This window comes from Mesocricetus auratus, unplaced genomic scaffold (assembly GCF_017639785.1).
Source record: "Mesocricetus auratus isolate SY011 unplaced genomic scaffold, BCM_Maur_2.0 Super-Scaffold_100006, whole genome shotgun sequence".
NCBI classification, from domain to species: domain Eukaryota; kingdom Metazoa; phylum Chordata; class Mammalia; order Rodentia; family Cricetidae; genus Mesocricetus; species Mesocricetus auratus.
The window spans coordinates 78,310,880-78,333,785 of NW_024429190.1; the positions used below are offsets into that span (position 1 = coordinate 78,310,880).

At 44.4% G+C, this 22,906-nt stretch overlaps 1 protein-coding gene across 1 annotated transcript in view; it reads left to right on the forward strand.

Moving 5' to 3' along the window:
• The first annotated feature begins 11,971 nt into the window (after window positions 1-11,971).
• The window catches only part of Pkd2 (polycystin 2, transient receptor potential cation channel), a 40,948-nt gene continuing 30,013 nt past the window's right edge, over window positions 11,972-22,906 (forward strand). Inside the window, exons 1-2 of the mRNA XM_005076378.4 lie at window positions 11,972-12,652; window positions 20,446-20,559. Coding sequence (XP_005076435.1) covers window positions 12,052-12,652; window positions 20,446-20,559 — 715 coding nt within the window. The 5' untranslated portion in view covers window positions 11,972-12,051. The remainder of the gene's footprint in view (window positions 12,653-20,445; window positions 20,560-22,906) is intronic.

Below are 22,906 nucleotides of genomic sequence, written 5' to 3' on the forward strand. Positions count from 1 at the left end.
GCAGCTGGTGACCTAATGAGAGGGAGGACATAGATGGAGACAGTGAAGCAATGCCCTGGAAGCCTGGGAGAAACAAAGGGTTCACGTCTACCGGTTTCCGTGGAGATATGCCCCCACTGACACCATGCCGATAGGAGACTCCTGGCTTCTAGAACTTGAGGAAGAACACTTTTGTAGTTCTGCAGCACTCAGTGTGTGGAACTCTGTTACAGCCCCTCAAAAATAAATGCAAACCCGGATAACTTTGTGCTCATAAGTTTGACAACCTAGGAAAAACCAAAAAAACTTCCCAAGCCTATTAACTCTCAATACTCGATCAGGATGACTGATGGGGTATGTCCTTCTGTATAGATGCTTCTCTGATTGGTTGATGAATACAACACTGATTGTTCAGTAGCCAGGCAGAAATTATAGGCAGAGCTACGAAACAAGGAGAATTCTGGGGAGACGACGTGGAGAGAGGTCTCGAGGGAGATGCCATATAGTGGCTGAAGAAGTAACATGCTGGATTACAGGTAAGCTACAGTCTCGTGGCAATACATAGTTCAATAGAAATGGGTTACTAATTAAGAGAGAGCTAGCCAATAAGAAACCTGAGCCATTGGCCAAACAGTTTATAACTAATATAAGCATCAGTGCGATTATTTGGGGCTAAAGGGCCGCAGGACCAGGCAGAACAGGAAACTCCGTCTACAGATGACATCGATCAAGGTGACTGAGGTCAGGGTGACAGTGGTCAGGATGACAGCAGTCAGTCAGAATAAAAACCAGGAGTCAGATATCAGGGTACAAACCTGGAGGATCAGAGGACCAGGGGAGCTGCTGCCATCTGCTTCCTACCTGTCTGAACCTTCAGTTCAAAAAAGCAGCTGAGATCTTGTCTCGACCCCACCTGATCACCTTCTGTCTCTACCTCTGCAGTGCTGGGATTAAAATTATGAGCCATAAGCCATAAGTCCTAGGAGTAAAGGTGTGTGCCTCCACTGCCTGGCTTCTATGGTTAACTGGTGGCTAGCTCCACCCTCTAATCTCCAGGCAGGCTTTATTTATCAGAACACAAACAAAATATCACGCAACAGATGACAGTGGTCTGGACAACAGCAGGGGTAGCCTTGTCAACCACTGGAGACAACGAACTTGTAACTCAAAATCCCCGAAAAAGAAATTCCTGATCCAGGTAACTGTACTGGAAATTTTTACCACACATTCAAAGAATTGGCTCCCATTTTCCATTGTTGCCTTCAGAAAGCAAAAGAGAAGGGGGCATTCTGTCCAGCTGATTTATGAGACAAGATTTACTCTAGCGCTAAATGCAGACAAAGACAACACACACTCACACACATACAGAATGATGCTGAAAACCCATCCCTCTCATAAACATGGGTACAAGGCAAAATATGAGAAAATCAAATGCAGCAACATATGAAAAAGTACCATACACCTTAGCCAGGTAGGATCCAGGGCAGGTATACAAGGTTTGTTCAGTGAGTGAAAACTGAGCATTGTGTCCCATTATATCAATAAATTAATGAAAAAAGTCACATGATAGCATCAGTGACACAAAGAATCTAACAAATGCGATCTGCAGTTGAAAAAATGAGAACGCACGGGAAAGGACAGTGCCCGACACATAAACATGAGGGCCTGTGCTTGGATCTCCATCCTCATTCATAAAGAGCCAGTTGTGGATGAATATGACTGCAACCATAGCTCAGGAAGGATGGAGTGTGGTAGAGGCCCAGAATTCACTGACCAACTCGTCTAGTCAGTTGGTCAGCGGGTTCAGTGAAGTGTAAGGTGGGGACACCCTACATCAACCTTTGGTCTACTTGAGCATCAACACACTCATGTGAACACACATGAAGAACAGAGTATAGTCTCAACCTGAAAGAGCATCTCTGAAAACACACCGCTAATATTTTCAAGGATAAATATATCAGGATGAGTGTTTTCCCTTAGCAACAAAGCAAGAATGTCTCATCTCTTCAATCTTATTCAACACAGAACTGGAGGTTGCATTCTCTGCAATGAGGTAAGAAACGTACACAGCCTAGAAAACATGAAGTAGAAACATTTCTGTTTTCAGATGATGCCATTGTCTGTGTAGAAAACATTTAGGAAATGCTGTCCATCATGGTACAAACCCTTCGTACCTGTGCTCATATGATTTCAGCTTGTGTCAAGTTGACATAAAAGCAGCTAGCATGAGTATCAAACAAGTACATCTAGAACCAGCTTTTAAAGTCACAGGACCCGAGATCAACACAAACATCAGTCAAATCCCTGTATTCTCATAGGGAAAAGTGAATGCCATTTGCCATTACAATTGCTCTAAAGAAAATTTGACATTTAGGTGTCATCACTCCAATGAAGCACATGCAGAAACTTAATGATGAATGTTGTAAGATCTAGTGAAGAAAACCAGAGAGATATGAGGATTCAATATAGTAGTCAGGCCAATTCTCTCCAAATTTACCTGAAGATTAACACAATTCTTATCCAAAGCTCAGCCAAAATATTTGGACATATGTTGAAATTTATTCTAAAATTGACATGAGAATATAAAGACCTTAAGAATCACTACCATAAATAATAAATAAATACAGTATTTACATTATAATATAATGTAATATAACAGAAATATAAAATTATTGCAAGTAATAACATTTTTCTTCAGCTTGCTACATACACAACGGCATTTTACCTCTCGGTGTTAAGCTTCCTACACAGCTGCAACAGTCAAGGTCACGTGCTTTCGGCAGAGGGATAGAGGTGTAGGTCATGCAACACACTGAAGGCTACAGAAGCAAGTTTTTGACAAGGGAATAAAGCCATTCTAACGCAGAAGCAATGGTCTTTGCAACAGTGTTGGAGCAATTGCACATTCATAGGACAGGGAAAAACAGGCATTGATAACAAGAAAGATGGAATCCTAAGTCTCATACTTCACACACACAAAAAATAAAACTAACCAAAGAATTCAAACAAACAAACAAAAAAACCCAAAACGAAACCAAACAAAAAAACTTCAAAGTGGATTATGGAATGTAAACTATAAACATATATATATATATGTGTGTGTATATATATGTATATATATATTCCCATAAAATAAATTAGGAGAAAATATTTAGACCTCAGACTAAGCAGGTTTCTTAGAATCAATGCCAAAAGCATAATTCATAAGAGGAAAGAATTATTAAGTTGGGCTTCTTCAAAATTTAAAACATTTTCCTGCAAAAAAAATGAAGACAAATTACAGCAGGGAGGAAGCTTGTCCACTGCGCATCCACAGAGGAATCTGGAACACAAATGCCGGCTTCTCTGGCCATGCAGCAGTGGTCCTGTCTACACTTGTCATACTAACTACCCAGCGGCACCGCAGATCCCACAGACCAACAGGCTCAGTCCTCCAGGACTGCACTTGTCTCACTCACGTTCCTAAGTTCCGAGTCTCCGCATCACGCCCAACTTCATTACAAATTCAGCCACTGCCACCACATTCACACCCAACAGTTCAGTGGAACAATTTACAGAAGTCAGGAAAACATCTGTGTTTACCGATTTGCTGCTAAACACACAACTCACATCATCAAAAGCAATATGGAGAGGAAGGGGTTAACTTGGATTATACTTCTGCCTCACTGTTCATCACTGAATGAAGTCAGGACAGAAACTCAAAGGCAGGAACCTGGAGACAGGAGCTGATGCAGAGGCCATGGAGGGTGCTGTTTACTGGCTTGCTCCCCATGACTTGCTTAGCCTCCTTTCTTAAAGAATTTATGACCAATATCTCCCAGGGATGGCACCATCCTCAATTGGCTTGGGTCCTCTCTCATCAATCACTAATTAAGGAAATGCCCCACAGCTGGATCTTAGGAGGCATCTTCTCAGTTGAGGCTCCCCCTTTCAGATTACCCTAGCTTGTGTCAAGTAAAAACCAGTCAACTCACTCCTGTCACTAGGAAGAGTACAAGTGTTTTTGTGTTTCTTGAATCACAGACCAGGACTGATATTTCATTATTATCATATACTAGTAAAGAACACTAAAGAGTTAAAATGTTAAACAAATCAAACAGTGCATTCAGAAAATAGACAAAAAGATATGCCCAGGGTTTCACCAAAAGGGACACACAGATTGTAAACACATGGAGAGATGACAGGAGTTAAGAGCATTGACTGCTCTTTCAGAGGTCCTGAGTTCAATTCCCAGCAATTACATAATGACTCACAATCATCTGGTAATGAGATCTGGTGCCCTCTTCTGGCCTGCAGTCATACATGCAGGTAGAACACTGTCTAAGATAGCTAGACAGATAGCTAGATAGCTAGATGGATAGATAGATAATTTTTTAAAAGAATGTCAAATAGAATATTAGAAATAATGTCAATGTCAGATGCTATGGAAGATGTGGGGAGAGCTCCTGCATAGCTGATGGGAAGGTAGGGTAGTCCCCATCCTCAAAAGCAGTTTGGTAGTTTGTTCCTTTGATGCATATACCCACTTTACTTGTGATCAAGAAAGAACACTTGGGCAGCCAGGTGGTGGTGGCGCATGCCTTTAATCCCAACACTCGGGTGGCAGAGGCAGGTGGATCTCTGTGAGTCTGAGGCCAACCTGGTCTACAAGAGCTAGTTCTAGGACAGATAGGGCTATACAGAGAAGGGGAAGGGGGAAAGGAAAAACTATAGCTTCAATAAGTATTGACTCAGGGGCTCAAATGGCATCAAAACCCACTTTTTCTCAGTGTTTTTATTCTGCTTTCTTAATATGCAGATTCCCATGACCTACCAAAGACAGGGAATCAGTTAGACTCTAGAATCAGTATCTTAAAACAAAACCATTTCCTGGCAGAGTGTCATAAAGACTAAATGTTGGTTAAATGTTTCACTCCTGTGGCAACCTAATAACAAACTTACTGCTGGCAAAGGCAGCCCTTCTGATTCATTCATAGCCAAGCTTGTGCTAAATGGACATGAGCAAGAGCTAAAGTCTGGTAGGTCTTTGAATGCTGGGATAGATCCTTGTTCATGTTAGGGTCCAGAGGTATGTGAAAAATGGTCCGATACACTTTGGGAAAGTCTAGACTGGTGAAAGCATAGTTCAAAATCTTTTGCAACTATGCCCAAAGAATGCTAAAAAATTATTATAAATTAGAATTAGTTAAGATGAACATCTTATACAGTAGTCCCACCTTGAATAAAGATACAGATGATAAATATATCTGTACTTGACAAAGCTAGGAGACAACACAGGACAAAATATCTATTTTAAGGCTGGATATGGTGCTAGCTTAGGAGAGTGTTGGAATTAAGGGCATGGTGGCACCCACCTGTAATCCTAGCATTCAGTAGGTGGGAGCAGGAATATCAGAAGTTCAGTTTGAGGTCAACATGGGTTACATGAAATAAGTTGTGTGTGTGTGTGTGTGTGTGTCTGTGTGTGTGTGTGTGTGTGTTCTATGATAGCATGGCCACCCTCACATTAATTTGATTTTAGTTTGCTTCTGGTCCTTACATTCTGTGTGAAACATTTTTTTTGTATATGCGCTCTTGGCTCCACCCTCCCTGAGAGTCAACACTTTGGCTGCCACCTTGTCTGGACCTGGAATTGTAACACAAACCCAGAATGCCAAGAAGACTTCCTTTTTAATACTTGGTGAAAAATAACACACATTCTGGGTTGAGTAACAGTGACCAGACTTGGCCACTGTATTCATTCGTAAGTACAACCATAGGGCTAAAGGGACTGGACACTCTGATTGGCCATCTTGAGTGTCCGACTCACTTTTTGGGAGCTCAAGGTAGTGCCAGCAACCCCTGAGTCACATCCAAACTCAGAATAAGGGATAATCACTCCTGCCCAGAAAGTCTGGTTACCACAGTGAAGTAAGCCATGGCCACCACTTACCCTGGGCATGCATTTGACTCAATAAGATGACTGACAGAGGATACAAATGACACAGAAGTTTATGTAGTAGACCAAGAAGTAAGTGGAGACCAGACTTGTGGCTAAGGAAGATCCCAGGAGAAGTTGGCAACTGAGTGCCTGAGTCTAGAGAGATCCGTAGTTTCTGTGAAGTATAAAAAGAGGGATGAGAGCAACTTGAAAATACTTCCAGGTAGCCTGTCTGCACAATTTGCTTTGCTTGAAAACAGAACGTATGGCTTATTTTTGTTTACCTAAAAGCCAATACAGCATGTGATGTCTTGTGGGCATTCATCAAAAGATTGGTGAATTTGTTAATAATATTCCTCCATTGGCACCCAATCTGAATTCAAGGAACATCTGAAAATGGACATTAAACTTCATTATTCTGAATAGGAAACTAAGTTAGAGAGGTGGTGGTTAGGTTACTGCCATCACAGTGCCAGCCAATGGTGATGCCAAGTTAACCCCTAACAGACAGAGGCAGGTCAATCTAAACCCACTAATCCATGCCTTGCCTTATGAGAAGTAAAATGAGAAATAAGCTGGAGTCTAAAAACAGTTAGCATTTTTTCTTACAATGTCCCAAATGTCAGGCTTTCTGCTAATGATGTTGAGTGGTAAAAGTTTATCTTACAAGGTTGTTAGATAAATAAGTCCTTGGGGGAGAAATGAGAGGAAAACAGTGTCTATTTGGTGAGTTGCTAAGCAACATCACACATGCCAGGAACACTTTTTGGATTTCCTATTGAAGGTGGAGCTGTCCAGACCAATGGGCACTTCCGCTTGTTTCTGTCTCACCAGTTTTCACTGGAAAATTAAAGTGACTCAGTAAACAACCCCCCCAAAGTAACAGTGCTAGCATTGGATGTATGGACACTGCTGTGTGTCTAGTTAAACTGGCCCCATTTCAAGGCTGCTGTTTACAGGTTTCTCTGATGTCTACAGCAGTACTTGAACTAAATGTGGGATTTGTACAATGTGTCCCCAGAAAAGCCCACCGCAAAGGTGAAAAGAAACCAAATAGCATCCATTCCCCCACAGTATTAGATTATTGAGTCTGCCGGGTAGTGGTGGCACACGCCTTTAATCCCAGTACTCTGGAGGTAGAGCCAGGCAGATCTCTGTGAGTTCAAGGTCAACCTGGAGTCACAAGATAGCCAGGGAAGTTACACAGAGAAACCCTGCTTCAAACACCTCCTTCCCTCTAATAGATTATTGAAATCTATAATACAATAGGGTTGTGGTAACCAGGTAAAGAAAAATATAATTTGGTGGCTCTCACTTCACATAAGGGAAAATCTATGGTAAGTGGGTGTATGACTATTTAAAGGAAGTTACTCTGTCCACAGGGAGAAAACCTGACAGCCTCAGGCCTTGCTTGAGTAGGAGCCAGTTGCTCTGTAAAGGATAAACACATTAAAGTAGGAACAGAAAAGGGAACATTAGCACACGGAAGGAATGGAGACATTGGAGCTGGAAACATGTTCTCTGGAAGGTCCTGGGCTCCTGAGAGCTAAGACTATAAAGTTAAGTCAGATTCAGCACAAAAGGGGCCAAGTGCTGCTTGAGTTACAGTTCACTAGAACTGCAGAGATTTCTTAACATTACGTTTCTTGTAAGTAAAATGGAGGTAAGCACACATCCGACTCTAAGTTATTTGCTTAGATACATTTTCAGCCAATCTGAGTTACTTTCTATGATGAGTGTTTGGGGCTGTGTTTGTAGGACTGCAATCGGAGCCAGCCGAGCAGCCCCAGGTTTGTACCTGAGTGGGGGAGTGCGCATGAAGGAAAGGTTAGCTAACAGGGTTAGGAGTCAGAGACACAGGATAGTTGTTGGGAGGGCAGATTCAGTCCATACTGAATGCCCCCTTTGTTTATTCTTATACCATTTTACATATTCAACCAACAGTGAGGACCAAACGGTAGAAGACTTCTATTATCGTGTATGAGGGGCAAAGAGACTTACTTCCCTTAATCCTCCAGGTATTTGGTAGCCACACTTGCCATCCAGCCTTCAGGGTCAAGAGTAAAGGCACCTGGTCCCAAACCGGTAGCCACTGAGCTATAAGGGCATTTTTAAACTCTCTGACCATTAGTCAAAATGAAATGGACTCTTTTTCATGGGTCCTGGCAGGTGAGGATGCCGTTTTAGGAGGAATGTTTCACATTTTGTTTTAAGTAATTGACACTGTAAAGACACAGACCTATTACGATGATCATTAACTTTGTGATTTGTTTGTCAGAATCATGTCTGACACCTTCCATGATGTGGTCCTGCTGCTTTCCCTAGCCCTTCTCTCTTGTGAATCCCCTCCTGACTTAGAAACATCCACTTTTAACTAGATTCTAGCTATTTAGATTCAGGGTAAGTATCTCCAATGAGAATACACCTCCATGAAGGATCTGCCTACCCCTTCCTAACTAAAATCATATTTTTATTATACAGATAAAAACACAGAATTCAACATGCAAGGTAAATGTAAAGTAGCTGAGTAGATTGGTTTCTCTATTCTCCCTTGGCTGTATCGCGCTTTTCACCCACTTATCCTGCTTAAAGAGATGGACTTCACAGGTACCAGCAAGAAATGCCGAGGACAGATGAGAAAGGCAAGTTACTCAAATGTGGACTGCTGTCTTCCAGTTGGGAAAGAATATTCCAAAAGGCAAGCAAACAGCAGAACCCTTGTCCCTTCTGAAGGGTCAGGAGACCCCAGCTTTTGTCAAAGGTCTGTGACTAGCGATTACTAAGCTTCAGGATTTGCTCTACTCATGGCCTCGTCCCCATGAGGACTAGATCTGTCCCATCTCAGAGATCGCCTCTCGCTCCCAGCAGTGTGCCTCACTCATACTGGGATCTCAGAAGTATTTGCTCTACAGTCTTGAGTTTGCCATGGATCCCCTGCTTTCATTCTCAATAAATACATAGTCTAGCTGACCCAAAGATGACCAACAAGCAGTTATAGTGAGTCAAAAATGATTACTATAATTAATACGTAGGGATGGATACAGAGTAACAGTACATGGCATTTACCACGAGCAAGTCAGCGTTCCATATGCCTTACTGATATAATCCGAGTGTTGATGATTCCCAAATTCATACAATGAAATCCTTAACTGTCACAGGGATGACAAAAGGAAGTGGGTCTTTACAGGGAGTCATAGAGACAGGTGTCTTATAAGGTCAAAGGAGTTGGTGCTGGTTAATTTTCCATTGCTGTGACAAAATGCCTTAGATAAGTCAACAATGAGTGTTTATTAATTAGCTCATTGTTTACTAGTGAGAATGTCATTGTAGGTTAGAGACATGTTGGAACAATGCTACTCTTGGTGACCGGAAGATAGGGTAGGAGAGAAGAGGACACGAGGGCATGGGAGGAAGACCTGAGTCCCAACCTTCCCTCCAAGAAGGAATATGTCCCTGATGGCCTAACTTCACTGGCTGCTACCTCACACAGCTCACTGCTTTCCAACAGGATCCTTTAACACACAAACCTTGAAGGATCATTTCCATCATATGCAGATACACCTAAGAGGTATGAATCAGAAAGGAATTCAGTACATTCCAACTCTGCCAGTGCCATGGTCTTGAAGCTTGAGCTTCTTGAACTGTGAGAAGTAAATGTTTACAAGGTACCCGACAGTGGCATTTTGTTTTGTTTTGTTTTAGCAGCCTGAAGGGATGGTCTTAGACACCTGTATCAAGTCACCTAATCTTTACAAACTTGTGAGACAGGAATTAGCATTGTTGTCACTTTCACAGGCACAAGTGAGGTAACTTCCCCCAGGCTGTGCAGTTGTCCACTTCTGCGGTCTTGATAATGGATCGTGTGGTAAAACACTTACAAAGACTGCAGCACCACTGGAACTTCTTCTCGAGTGGGTTCTGGATGATGTCATCACTAGGGAGTATAAAACACAGGGCCACAGGGTGGACTGTATGAAATGCTTTCATTTGAAAAGTAGCATTGCCTTTCAAATTTAGGGTGCCTAGAGACCCCAAGAAGATTCTGAATTCCAGGGCAAAACTCCTAGAACTTCTTAGTCGATAAGATTGCTGTGGGGGACTCCAGGCCCGTGTTTCTGAGAATCTTATGTGATGGCTACAGCACTATGAGCCATGTTTTAAAATCAAGGACTGAGCCTATTTTCTGGCTGAGTCTGTGCTTTCTCCTCACACCCGTCCTTGACACCTTCTTTGTCAAGAGACCCGGTAAGCAGTTCTTCTGTTAGCGCAGTGCGGGTGGCACAGCTCAAAAACTGTATCTCGAAGGCCCTTGTAAGACAGGCAACCCAGCCTCCCTAGTGGGAGACTTCTGCACCTTTCTTTGTTAGACCCATCTTCTCTTGAGGCCAAGGTCTCTATTGCACTCTACTTAGCTTACCCAGTTCTTAATGTTATATACAGGAAATATACATGGGGTCAGCAAATAATGCTGCATGGATAGATGTGAGACAGGGAGACCATTCTAGACAAGTATTGTAGGGCCCATTATGGACTGGATTAAGTGTGTACCCCCCCCCCAATTCATATGTTGAATTCCTAAGCTCCAGTATCTCAGGATATGACTATACTTGGTCATTGGGTCTTTCTCAAAGCAACTCAATTTAAATCATACAATTGTAGTTGTCTGGATGATGATGATGTTGAGGAGGAGGAGGAGGAGGAGAAAGAGGAAGAGGAGGAGGAGGAAAAGAAGACATCCAAGTGAGGACAATGGGGAGACACAAGCAAAGTGGTCCATCTGCAAGTTGAGAGAGACGTCAGAAGAGGTCAACCAATCCATTTTGAGAAAACACAATTGTATTATTGAACACAGCGAGAGGTAGGTTGTTATAACAAAGCCTACCATACTAATATAGGATCAGATCTTGCAAATTTGCTAAACTACGGGAATTGAATGTTATTACTTAAGTTAGAAGTCCATAGACTCCTTTATGCATCAACATGGCTGATCCTATAATCTGAAAACGGTGGGGACATGGAGAATACGGGGCCCTTAGCACTCTTGAAGTCTTCCAATCCAGTCTTACTCGCCAAGCTAAAGAAGGCAAGGCTGGTTAGATACTGGAACGGCAGAAGACAGGGGGAACCGACAGGAGTCATTTGTTACAGTGTGGGATGACAAGGCTGGCAGTGGGCATTAAAAGCAAAGACTTTATCAGAGAGATCCTTGAGGGTAAACTAACAAGAAGACCCACGAGGGACTTGAAGAGGAGGCAGGTGAGAAATGTCCTAAGAGAAGCCTCAGAAGTGAGGGAGACATGCTTAAGTCTCAATCAGGGATACGAAATTTAAAAGAGATGGAGACACCATAAAAAATTGAGCTTGGAGTAGGCTTAGCATGAAGCTTCTGCAGGGCATTGAGTTGGATGTTCTAGTTGGGGCGTAGACAGGAATAAAGATCTAGAAATAACGCCTGAGGCAGGATCCGTTATTCAGAGCCCAGTGCTGAGCTGGAGCAGAAATGAGATAAAGGTGGAGGTGTCAGCAATCCGAGAGTCCCAAAACCCAGCCCTTGGAATCCTGGGGATGTCTGGAGAGAGCAGAGGGGAAATCACCCGATCACCAGGAGAATCAGGGGGATGAGGGCCACCAAGAGCAAGGCGAGGCAGCCTTAGTGATCTGTTCTGCTTTTTAAACGAAGGGTAGATTTCTTTGCCCTCCCGGAGGCTTCGGTTCAAGCTGGATTTCACTAGTTCACACTGTCCCACGAGAAGGTCTCAGTCTTTACTCTCCTCTTTGCGACTTGGTGAACGTAGGCAGGGGATGGACAGGGCCTAAGCATTATCTCGAGGTCATGCAGGCATGGACAAATCCAAGACTCCTTTTCCAGAGGAGCTGGCCGGCCAAGCACATACTCGTTTCGCGCGCTACCCCATAGGAATGTGGGCGCCACTCGGGACCCTGGTTCCACTTGGAACGTTGGCGGGGCACGCTGGCAGCCTGGGCCCTTTCCCAGCGCCTGAAGCCAGCAGAGACGAGGCCCGGCCCCAGGAGGCGGGCCGAGGGGGCGGGCGGGGGCGGGGAGCAGGCGGCGGACCCCGGGAAGAAAAGAACATGGCTCCCGCGGCCGAGGGCAGCGGCGCTCCGGGGCGCGCTGGGCGCCAGTGACCGCGATGGTGAACTCCAACCGCGTGCAGCCGCAGCCGCCCGGGGATGCGAAGCGCTCTCCCGCACCGCGAGCTCCGGGCCCGGGCCGGCTGGCTGCGGGAGGCGCTGCGGTGGGCGGCGGCCTGGCGGTCCCGGGAGGCCTCCGGGAGCAGCGGGGCCTGGAGATCGAGATGGAGCGCATCCGGCAGGCGGCTGCGCGGGACCCCCCGGCCGGAGCCTCAGCCTCCCCTTCTCCTCCGCTCTCGTCATGCTCCCGGCAAGCGTGGAGCCGCGATAACCCGGGCTTCGAGGCCGAGGAGGAGGAGGACGACGACGAGGTGGAAGGAGAAGAAGGAGGAATGGTGGTGGAGATGGACGTGGAGTGGCGCCCCGGCAGTCGCAGGTCGGCCTCCTCCTCGGCTGTGAGCTCGGCGGGCGCCCGAGGACGAGCCCTGGGGAGCTACCGGGGCGCCGGGCACCCGAGCGGGAGGAGGCGCCGGCTGGAGGACCAGGGAGCACCGTGCCCCAGCCCCGCAGGCGGAGGGGACCCGCTGCATCGCCACCTCCCGCTGGACGGGCAGCCGCCCCGAGTGGCCTGGGCCGAGAGGCTGGTGCGCGGGCTGCGAGGTAAGGACGGGTTTCCACGGAGTCCGGTGCGCGCGGGAGAACTGCCTGCTTGCAGGCTCGAACCCTCGTCTTCCGCGTTCCTGCCTCCTTCCCGAGCGCCCTCCCTACCTCTGCTAACTCTGTGCGACTTCCGGTACCCAGCGCGAAATTCCACAGCGCCCTTGGTTTGAATTCTTCAGGCGCCTCCCTCTCTCATTAGGATGCTAGCACACTTTGGAAAATGGGAGAAAGCCGTTTAAGGGAGTATCTGGGTCTTGTGGAGGACGAACAGAGAATGTTCTAGTACAACTGGTGATAGTTGGAACTGTGTCTGCTAAATGTCACAAAATGAGCAAGTTTATTCCAGGTGGTGATGCGTCATATCCCTTCAGCCCGTCTAGGAAGGGACCTACAGTGTTACCCAAGTTTTGAGAGTGATGCTTTTAGATGGGTACCATTGGTTGAGAGGAGAATTGTTGACAGCATGAATACAGTAATGTTTATAGAAAAGCATTTTTGACCGTTTCTGATTCTGGACATATCTGTTAAACAGTTGCAAAGGAAATATAACCCCCACCCCATGTGTGTTTAACGACTAAAAGTATGTTTTAAAATAGTGTTCTCTTCCATTCCAGCAAGACGATTTCTCTCCAGATAACAGCTGGTTAATGTGTCAGCGTTCCATGCACACAACTCTCCCCAAGGCTGGGGAGGACAGGAATTTTCCAATAGCAGACTGAATCCCGTGTTCTCAAAGTTTTGCCACCAGAGGCATCCGAGGAAAAGCGATTCACTAACTCTCATCCAGCTAGTTATCTTCCTCTCCACCTTTCTAAGAGCTCCATCCTGATGTTTCTTGTTTCCCGGCCCCTTGCTCTCCTCTCTCTGCAGTTGGCAGTCCTGCACAGAAACTAAATGTCGAAGCAGTGTGGTTTAGACATGTCACGCCTACATTTAAATCCGGCTTCTCCTACGGTTCGACCTTGAACGTGTTATTTAACTGCTCTGATCCTTAAGTTTTCTTTAAGGAAAGAAGTAGCCAGTCCATAGCCCTGAATGTGTTGGAAGAATTTAATGAGAAGACCTCTAAAATGGGCAGCACATCTCTACCACATTGTGTTTCACGAATATTACAAACGATGGCCCTGTGTTTATATGTGTGCTCTAGATAATGTGACTCCGGCATTGTGAAACACAAAATGTCCTTTTGAGGTAACTTTAATAGAATAGGAAAACACTGGTGATCCCTAATATCTAAACCATGTGAAACAGATTCTTATTTTAAAACTATGTGAGAAGTGCTTTAAAAAGAATTCACCAAATGAGATACACGCTTCTTATAATCGGTGGATAATGGAAAGTCATGTGATTTTAAATCACCTTGAGCTGTTGGCAATATACTTAACTTTGAACTCAATAATGGAAGACAATTAATAATCGTTTTATATTGAGACATATATGTGTATAGGTTTAATTCATTTTAAAGAAGAATTTCAGTAAGCTCACAATGAGAAAGGCTTGATCAGTGGGAACTTTGTAGGGGCTCAGAGAGAGAGGGGTACTGGAGAGGACTTGGTAGCTGTGAGTTCCTCCCCAGGGTCTTGCCCCGTGTGTCTCTGCATCTGTTCCTTCAGTAACATTTAATAAACTGTAAAAGTAATAATGGGCTGGTGCATCTATCGAAGGTGTAATTCACAAGAGAGCAGATTTGGGAAATTATTAATTATGGAAATTTTTAAATGTTTTATTTCCATTATGAGGAAATGGAGTTGGCATCCTTGTGACTTATTAAATAAGCCACATGAATTAAATATTTAGCATGAAGATGGTGTGCTGCTAGCAGCTATAAAAGGAAATAAGCTACAGTAGCCTATCACTGTTTTCCAAAGGACAGAGCCCAGAAATGTAAAATAACCCACCGTGAATGAGAAGTGGATTTTTTTTCTGTCTTGTGAGATAACAGCAATAGGAACCTTGTATATATCATGTAAATAATCCTGAGGATCAGGACAGAAAGTGACTTTTGCTATACTCAGTGATGGTGGGAATTGTTAAGGGAGATTACTGTCAGGTGTAGTAGCATGAATAATAAAAACCCAGAGACAGATATTGGAGTTAGTGCTGAAGATCAGAAAAAGAAAAGTGGCCAGCCACTAGAGAGTTCTCATCTCTACCAGTGCTCAGACAGAAGGGGTGATCCTGTCCTCAGATGCATCTTCAGACTGTATCTGTCTCCACCAAGCCTCAGACTGCACTGAGTTCCTGTCTCTTCCTGCCTCATATTCCTCTCTAGTGCTGGGATTAAAGGCATGGAATCCCAAGGGCTGAGATCACCTTTGTGTGAGCTGTTTCTCTTTTAGACTACATCAATTTTGTGTAGCTCAGGGTGGCCTTGAACTAACAGAGATCTGTCCGCCTCTGTCTCCCGAGTGCTGGGATTAAAGGTGTGTGCCACCACTGCCTGGCCTCTATGGCTAAAAGTGTGACTAGCTTTGCTCTCTGATCTTCAGGCAAGCTTTATTTGTTAGATCATAAACAAAATGTCACCACAGTCAGGCTCTCCCCTGTCACTTCTTCCGTCTCTTTGGGCCTCAGCTTCTCAATTATAATGAAAGGGTTGGGCTTGGTCTCCCATGCCCTTGCTGCCCCCAGTAATTGCAGGTGGACAGCAAATGGTATTTCCCATTCTATGGACAGTGGATGGACTTACCCTCTAGCAGCGAGTAGTCAGGTTGCAGGACTGTCCGAAGCCTCACTCTGGAGCACACTGCATCTAACTGGGCAATTAAGATGTATCTCTAAATACGAAGAGGCAGTTGAAGGCTTCTCAGCTGCAACAGAGTATGCTGGATGAATGGGACTCGGCAGCTTGGTGTACTGGGTGGTTCTCAGAGGTAGATAGCGACATCAGCCAGGCAGGTGTGGCAGGAGGCCACCAGTGAAGAGGTGCTGAAAGCCTGGGCCGGAGGAAGCCAAGGACAACTGAATGATTTGATGGCAGTGGCCCAGACATCGTCCTGGAAATATCACTCATCACTTTGACTCCTGCTGCAAATTCTTCATTCATATAACTAACGCTACTGTCAGGGTGGCTAAAAAGTATTATGTAGCCACATATCCAGCAGGGGAGAAATGGATTTTTGTCTGCAATTAGGAACCCCTGTCACTTATTGCTAGGGTCCAAATGAATGTGAGGATTACTTTCATTTTTCCTGAAATAAACAGAACTTGGCAATGATGTGTACTGTTTGATAAGTGGCCGTCATGGTTTTGTCTCATATTTAACTTGCATTTCTTCTGCCTTCCCTTTTGATGTCTACAGAGCAGTGTATTCACTTATTGGAAAGATTATTAAAGTTTGTGAAGGTCCAAATGTGGCTATACCAAATATTACCACACCAAAATGATAATTGACAATACTCTCCATTCTTCATGGCGGCTTGGGATCATTGTGTGCAGGGATTGATTAGTTTGGCCTGTTTTGAATCTCCAGAATCCCTTTTTACTGCATCACCATCTCGGTGTTATGCTAGATAGGAAGTTTTCAAGTGTGCGAAGGGGAACTTTTGCCCTTTAAGGAATATTTGGAGGTATCTGAATGTATAGTGGGCATTTACAACCCCAGAGGGGAGGAGGGATGCACCTGCTGTTTGGAAGGCGAGAACGGTGCTGACATCTTACAGAGCACAGGGCGGCTCTTCCTTCGCTACAGCACAGCAGCCCATCCTGCATGTCAGGAGGAGAGAGGTTGAAACAGCTGCCCTAACCTGCTAAGTGACAGGGACTTGCTCACTGTGCTCAGCACTCTTGGAGACTTTTTAATGGCCATAGTTTGTTTTGTCCTTCGCTGTCCCCTATATTGTAGAAGTTATCCTCACACCATCTTCCTGAGGAGGGAGCCAAGGCTTTTATAGCAGCTTAAATGACTCTCCCGAGGTCACAACTACATAAATATTGGAACTAGGATTTAATTGCAGGCATTGGAGCCAACAGTTTTTCACAGTTTCCTAGTTTTTAAATGCTGATTTATTTAGAACATTTAGGATTAACCATACAACTACTCTGTGTGTCCAGATTCCTATTTGTCTAAAGTGGAAGAATCTATTGTTTTTTTTTTAAGTTGTGCCAAAGTATGTGCAACATCAAATTTACTCTTTTAACTACAGCTAACTGAGTATTAGATATATTTATGACAGTGTGGCTCTACTTAACTATTTTCCCCACACTTTTTCAGAATCATGTACAAATCCACTATAAATGAAATCAGAATCTGCCCTGCTATGTCTGACTTATTTTGTGCAGCCTGTTTTCAAGCTCCTCCACACATCTGTGTGTACCTGAACTTTGTTCCTATAGATGACTGGCTCCTAGATTCATTGTAAACACATACTACATTTTGTTTATCCACTACTTAGTTGATGGGCATGTCTTTTTATTTAAATTAATATTTTTATTATATTTGAGAATTTCTTACATGCATACAATATATTTGATCGTATTCACACAGACACACTCCATTTCCCTACCTCCTCCCTAATGATGGACATGCTTTGGGTGTTTTAAAATTTTGGTCTTTTGAGACAGGATCACAATACAAGCTGGCCTGGGACTTTCCATCCTCCTCCTTCATCTCTCCAGGGGGTAGGTACTCAGATCACAGTTAAACTAATACCAAACTCAGATTTCTGGGACGTCTCTGAGATCTTTGGAGCTTTCCCAGAGTAGCTGTTTACCAGTTTGTGAAGGCTGAACCTCAGTATAATGTTTCAGGGGTGAGTCCTAGGCTAGACCTTGTGGGTAGCAGGAGATGATTCCTCAGAGGCAGGTCCTAGGCTAGACCTCGTGGGTAGCAGGGGCCTATCCCTCAGAGGTGGGTGCTAGGCTAGACCTTGTGGATATCAGGGGGCCACCCTTCAGAGGTGGGTGCTAGGCTAGACCTTGTGGGTAGCATCCCTCAGACTTGATGCTTACAGCCAGTGCACTCAGTGTGGAGTCTGGTCCCGCTATGGAGTCTGTGGCACCAGCTCTCCAGCATTGCTCTCGGCCCTCAGTACCTGTCTCTCAACAGTCCTGTGTGGAACACTGCTGAGAGATGTAGTTAGCTGAGCTGATGGGCAGGCTGCCTCCCAGGTGACTAGTCTCCCATGATCCTTCCTAGCATTCTCTCTTCCCTGCTGTGTCAGTTGCTGCTCCAGATATTCCCTTCCTGGAACCTCCCTAAGGTCCAGAGCCGAGGGTTGGGCAGAAAGTTAGGGGAGTGCTAAACCCCTTCACTCGAAGGATTCACTGTGGCCTTTGTCCTCATGGGTGGGGTTCTCACTTTGAAGTGGGGAGGGGGGATTCGGCTGGGACCAAGGCTAAGCAGACCTGAATGTTGCATTAGGGAGTTGGTACATTTTCCTGTAGTTATTGGGACTTATGGAGAGACTTTAGACAAGGCTAGAATAATCATAGGCCAGACTGAAGAACGTAGAGGATACAGTGAGTGGATGGTCAGGAAGGAGCTGGCACAGAAAAGGGGTGACCAGAATTGCAGTTCAGCATCCAGGCTGTGATGCTACAGGCCTAGATTAAAGACAGAAGCCGTCAGAGTTACAGAGTCAGGCTTGATGTGCTTGGTGGTGCATGTCTGTGTTCCCAGCAGCCGGGAGGCAGAGGCAGGAGAAGCATTCCAAGTTCAAGGTCAGACTGAGCTACATAGCGAGGCCCTGTCTCGACACATAAAATACTTACAGAACCAACTCCATGTGAAGAAGGATACGAGGAGAGCTCACTTTGAGATGGACCTCAGATTTCTTGTTTGATGCCATTTGCTCAAATACGTTTTTAGAGGGGGACAGACAAAGGAGGGTGTTCATTTGGGGCTTGCAAATATGAGTCATTTGTGTGATGTGCACCTTGAACCACACTCTTTCCTGTCAACTCATGAATGCTGGCTGTAGTCTGCAGCAAGGCAGTGATGCAGAGGGGCCCTGTCTCCTAAGGTGTAGACCCCCAGTGTGGGGAATTAACGGTTGTTAATATTGAGGAGGTAGTTAGGGTATTTTAGAAAAAGTAAATACATGATAGTATAGAGGGATAAGAAAAGAGGGGGTGTTTCTTTTCATTTCCTTTTAAGGGCTTGAATTAAATTGCCATAATTCATTGCAAATTTGGCTTGAGAAAAATCTGACGTCGTTTTTGTGTTGTTTCTATTTAAAGGTCAGAGAATACCATTTGTATGAAATTATGTCTATTCCTTAGTGCATGGCTGTCTATAAACCAGTGGAAAGTATAAAATCACTGACCACATAGCAGTAAAGATGCTAAAGAGACCAGCAGTCACCAGATGTATACTGCAGGCCAGGCCTCTAGAAGAACTCTACCCAAAGATAGAAGTATGGTTGTACCCAATGCTGCCGAGCCTGATCCTTGGTGCTGTGCTAGCCTGATTTGTAGTTTTCCATGTCATCTAAATTTGTAAAAAACCATTGAATATGACAGAATTGCAATGAATAAACACCCTGCTTGCTGCATTTCTTCTGCGTGAGCAATTCCCTGACAAATACCAGCTCTTGGCAGCAGTAGACCTGGTCATGAACTGTGTTCAGCATTCAGAGTGCTGAAGCCTGCGATGAGCATCACAGTGTCCTTGATGTTTAGATGCTAAGGTTTTAAAGGAAGGAAGGGAAAATGGAATAGCTGAACTTAATAGAGTAGAGCTCTTGTGTTTATACAAGGGCCTAAAAAGTGTATCAGCCTTAATGATGATCTCATTTCCTTGATGTGAAAAACCCTTCACTGTTCCCATTTCTCCCTGTGGCTTGTTTCTGACTCAAGTGTGGTCTGAATTTGAGTTAATGAAGGGGGTAAGGTCTAGAATGTACGGCAGGTGACATGGGGAGCCAGGTTTGTGTCTATTAATAACCTCTCTGGAAGAATTGAGAAGTTAGTGTTTTGCCGAAGCCATTAAGACTCTTCCCAAGGAACCAGCATTGTGACTTGACCACAGGGTTCATTAACAGGGCTTGGACAGTCACCACGCTGCCTGCTGGCTGAATCCCAAACCGATAATTCCATCCAGCAACCTCTCCGAGGGTTACATCAGCTCTGCTTCACCAGCCTGACACTTTCCATCTGCTGAAATACACAACATGGTTGCTCATTGTAGTTTTTCCCAAAAGCAAGACCGAGGGGCCACAATCACCATTGCTGTTCTTTTAAAACCATATTAATTGGCACTTAATAAACACCTATTAAGCTTAAACAGGCTAAGCATGGTCAGTTGTCACTGTGTTTCTTACAGGACAAAAGTGAGCCCCGAGCATGCTAGAAGCTCAGTAGATGTTTTCAAGTTGGAATGATGCAGCAGCTTGGATTTTGCTGTGTCAACCTCAGGAGTGGTTTACCCTGTAGTCACACCATCTACTTAGCTTTAGTATGTGTGTGTGTGTGTGGGGGGGGTGTTACTGGGTGTATCCTTTACAAAGCAGGAAGAAGAGCGATGTGACATTGTGATGTTAACAATTGCTAAATCTTTTAAATTGCCTTCATTTCCATCCTCCTAAGCTTTTAAAGATATTTGCTAATGGTCCTAGAAGTTACAAAAAATGATTGAGCTGCCTTGGATTTTGTACTTTTGAGGTGGATGGGGCATGATCTATACTAAATAAAAATCACTGTGAGTCGCGTGCAGTTTGCATGCATGCATAGTCTTATGTATTCCTATTTCCATATGAGAACTGGGTCAGTATTCCTTTCATTTTTCCTTTTGTCACTTGTGAAATTTCTTAGGAAAGATGACCTTGTTTTGTTTGTTTTTCATTATTTTAAAGGTCTCTGGGGAACAAGACTCATGGAAGAGAGCAACACTAACCGAGAGAAATACCTTAAAAGTGTGCTCCGGGAACTGCTCACTCACCTCCTTTTCCTCATAGTCTTGTGCATCTGTGAGTACTCTTTGTCTCTCTAATGGAATGTTTTGAAGGTGTTTGACCTGTCTTGATCACGACTGAAGAGAAGTATGTGAGAACCTGGAGGCTCAAGCCAGCAATTTTCAGTGTGGTTTCCGGTTCAGGTTGGACTTTGGGGAAGTTCCCTGCTGGCTAGTTCGTTGTTAGTTGTGATGGACTTCACTGTGAGATGCACATGAAACCTGCTGTCTACAAAAATCCCAGCCAAAGGTTTTGGATGTTCGATTTCATATCAGTGAATGTCACACTTCCGTGGTGTCTAACTCTCAGGTGATAGCGCTTCCTAAGACTGCTCATGGTGGCACATGCCTTCCAAGGGCCCCTTTGGGATCCTAACAGTTTGAGTCACTGCTTTCCTTAAAGTGCATTATTTCTGCCGAGTCCTCCAGGGCCACTGGGCTTTAGGGGAAACCTAGCTGACCTAGTTTGTTTCCCTCCTCTCTTACTTCGGTGTGTTCATGCATTCTCATTTTGAGAAAAAGTACAATGAGCAACCATGTTGTGTATTTCAGCAGATGGAAAGGCTGGGGAGGGAGTGGAGGGAAGCTGTAGCTCAGAACTCATCTCATGAACCGTTTGCTTCTAAGGCCAGAAAAGTTACAGGCACATCATGTATCCTGAGTAGAAGCATGTTGAAGTGTGGGTTTTTAAAGCGTCTGTGTGTGTGTGTGTGTGTGTGTGTGTGTGTGTGTGTGTGTGTGTGTGTGTGAGAGAGAGAGAGAGAGAGAGAGAGAGAGAGAGAGAGAGAGAGAGAGAGAGAGAGAGTGTGCATTCCCACACCAGTGTTCTTGGGGAGGTCAGAGGACAACTGTAAAGTCATTTCTCTCCTTCCACTTTTATCCAGACTCAGCTTGAACCTAAGCCATTAGCCTTGCTTGGTAAGTGCCATAGCTGCTGACCATCTTGCTGGCCCTGAAGCACAGATTTTTGTTATGTCTTCTCTGAGGCCTTTTATGGGGACAAGGAAGCCAGTTTGTACCACTCCCGCCCCCAGGCTTTTTACTAAACTTCCCGAAGGAGAAACCTGCCTCTTCCAGTGTAGACTGAGAGATTGTTTAACAATGATACCCACATAGAGAAGAGTTTATCTTTTTGTATGTGGAGAGAATCAGAAATTGATCAGTAGTTTCATAATGTTCTTTGGGTAGGAGACCGGAGAGGTGCTCAGCAGTTGGGAGCGGCCTTCCTGTGTGCGTCCTCATCCGTTTTCCTCATCTACTCCCTAGAATATGCTGCAGATGGAAAAACAGTGAAAATGTTCCCAAGAGTGTAATTGACAGGAGAGCAGACCCAGGAATGTTTGCCTAGAGAAAAAAATCTAAATCTAAATAAGTTTCATGTTATTACTTTCTGTTTTAGTGACCTATTGTTTATTCCTGGTACTTGTAGATGTGCCTCATTTATTGAATATTTAATTTAATACCTGCTATGGAGATAATGGTCTGACTACAGCTCTGAAACGGAATCGTCTCGGATAGCAAAGTACAATCTGCTGCTAACGGAGAAAATCCAGACATTGAAAATAAATAACCACAAACAGGCTTAAAAGTGACAATTTTTTGTTTTGTATTGTTTTTGTTTTGTCCCTTTAGAGGAAGAAAGCTTTATTTAGGAAATGGCTTTGATGAGATGTAACTTTTATATATGCCTTAAGATCCATGCACATAAGCATGTTTCATTGGTTTTTCTAATGTACCAATGTGTAGCCCCCACAATCCAAATTTACAGCATTTCTTTTGTCTCAGAATTCGCCCTGATTTTTTCAGCTGTTGGCTGAAGCCAGCTTCCTTCCCATCACTGTCTCTCAGCTGTTACGTCACGGCTGCCTTGGAGGGTCACCTGCCTTCCCCCCCCCCCCCAGCCCTGGCAGCCACCATCCTACTGCTATGAGCTCAGTGTATTGCATTCCTTACATACACGATGAGATGGAATATTTCAGACTTCCATGTTCTTTAGCCGTTGGAGCACAGAACACTGAGCTTGGGCTTGTCCCCAGCACAGAAGTGGCGCTTAAATATTAAACCACATTGGCTTTTGCATTAACAGGTTCATTAGTTACTCAGCATTTTCAAACGTCACATATGCAAGCCTATTTCTAGTGCAAAGGAAGTCTAGATTTTGTGTAATCCTCCAGACTGAACATCAGTTGCCAAGAGAACTTAAAAAAAAAAGTTTACAGCTTTGGCAGGTCAACTAAAACTCTTCAAAATGAGGAAAAGTATGTTTTCAGATGAGTAAATTTGGGAATGAGGCCAAATAAATAAACTGAAGACTGAGAGCCAAAGAACCCTGACTGAAGTTACGCAACTAGCCGTGTTTTCTT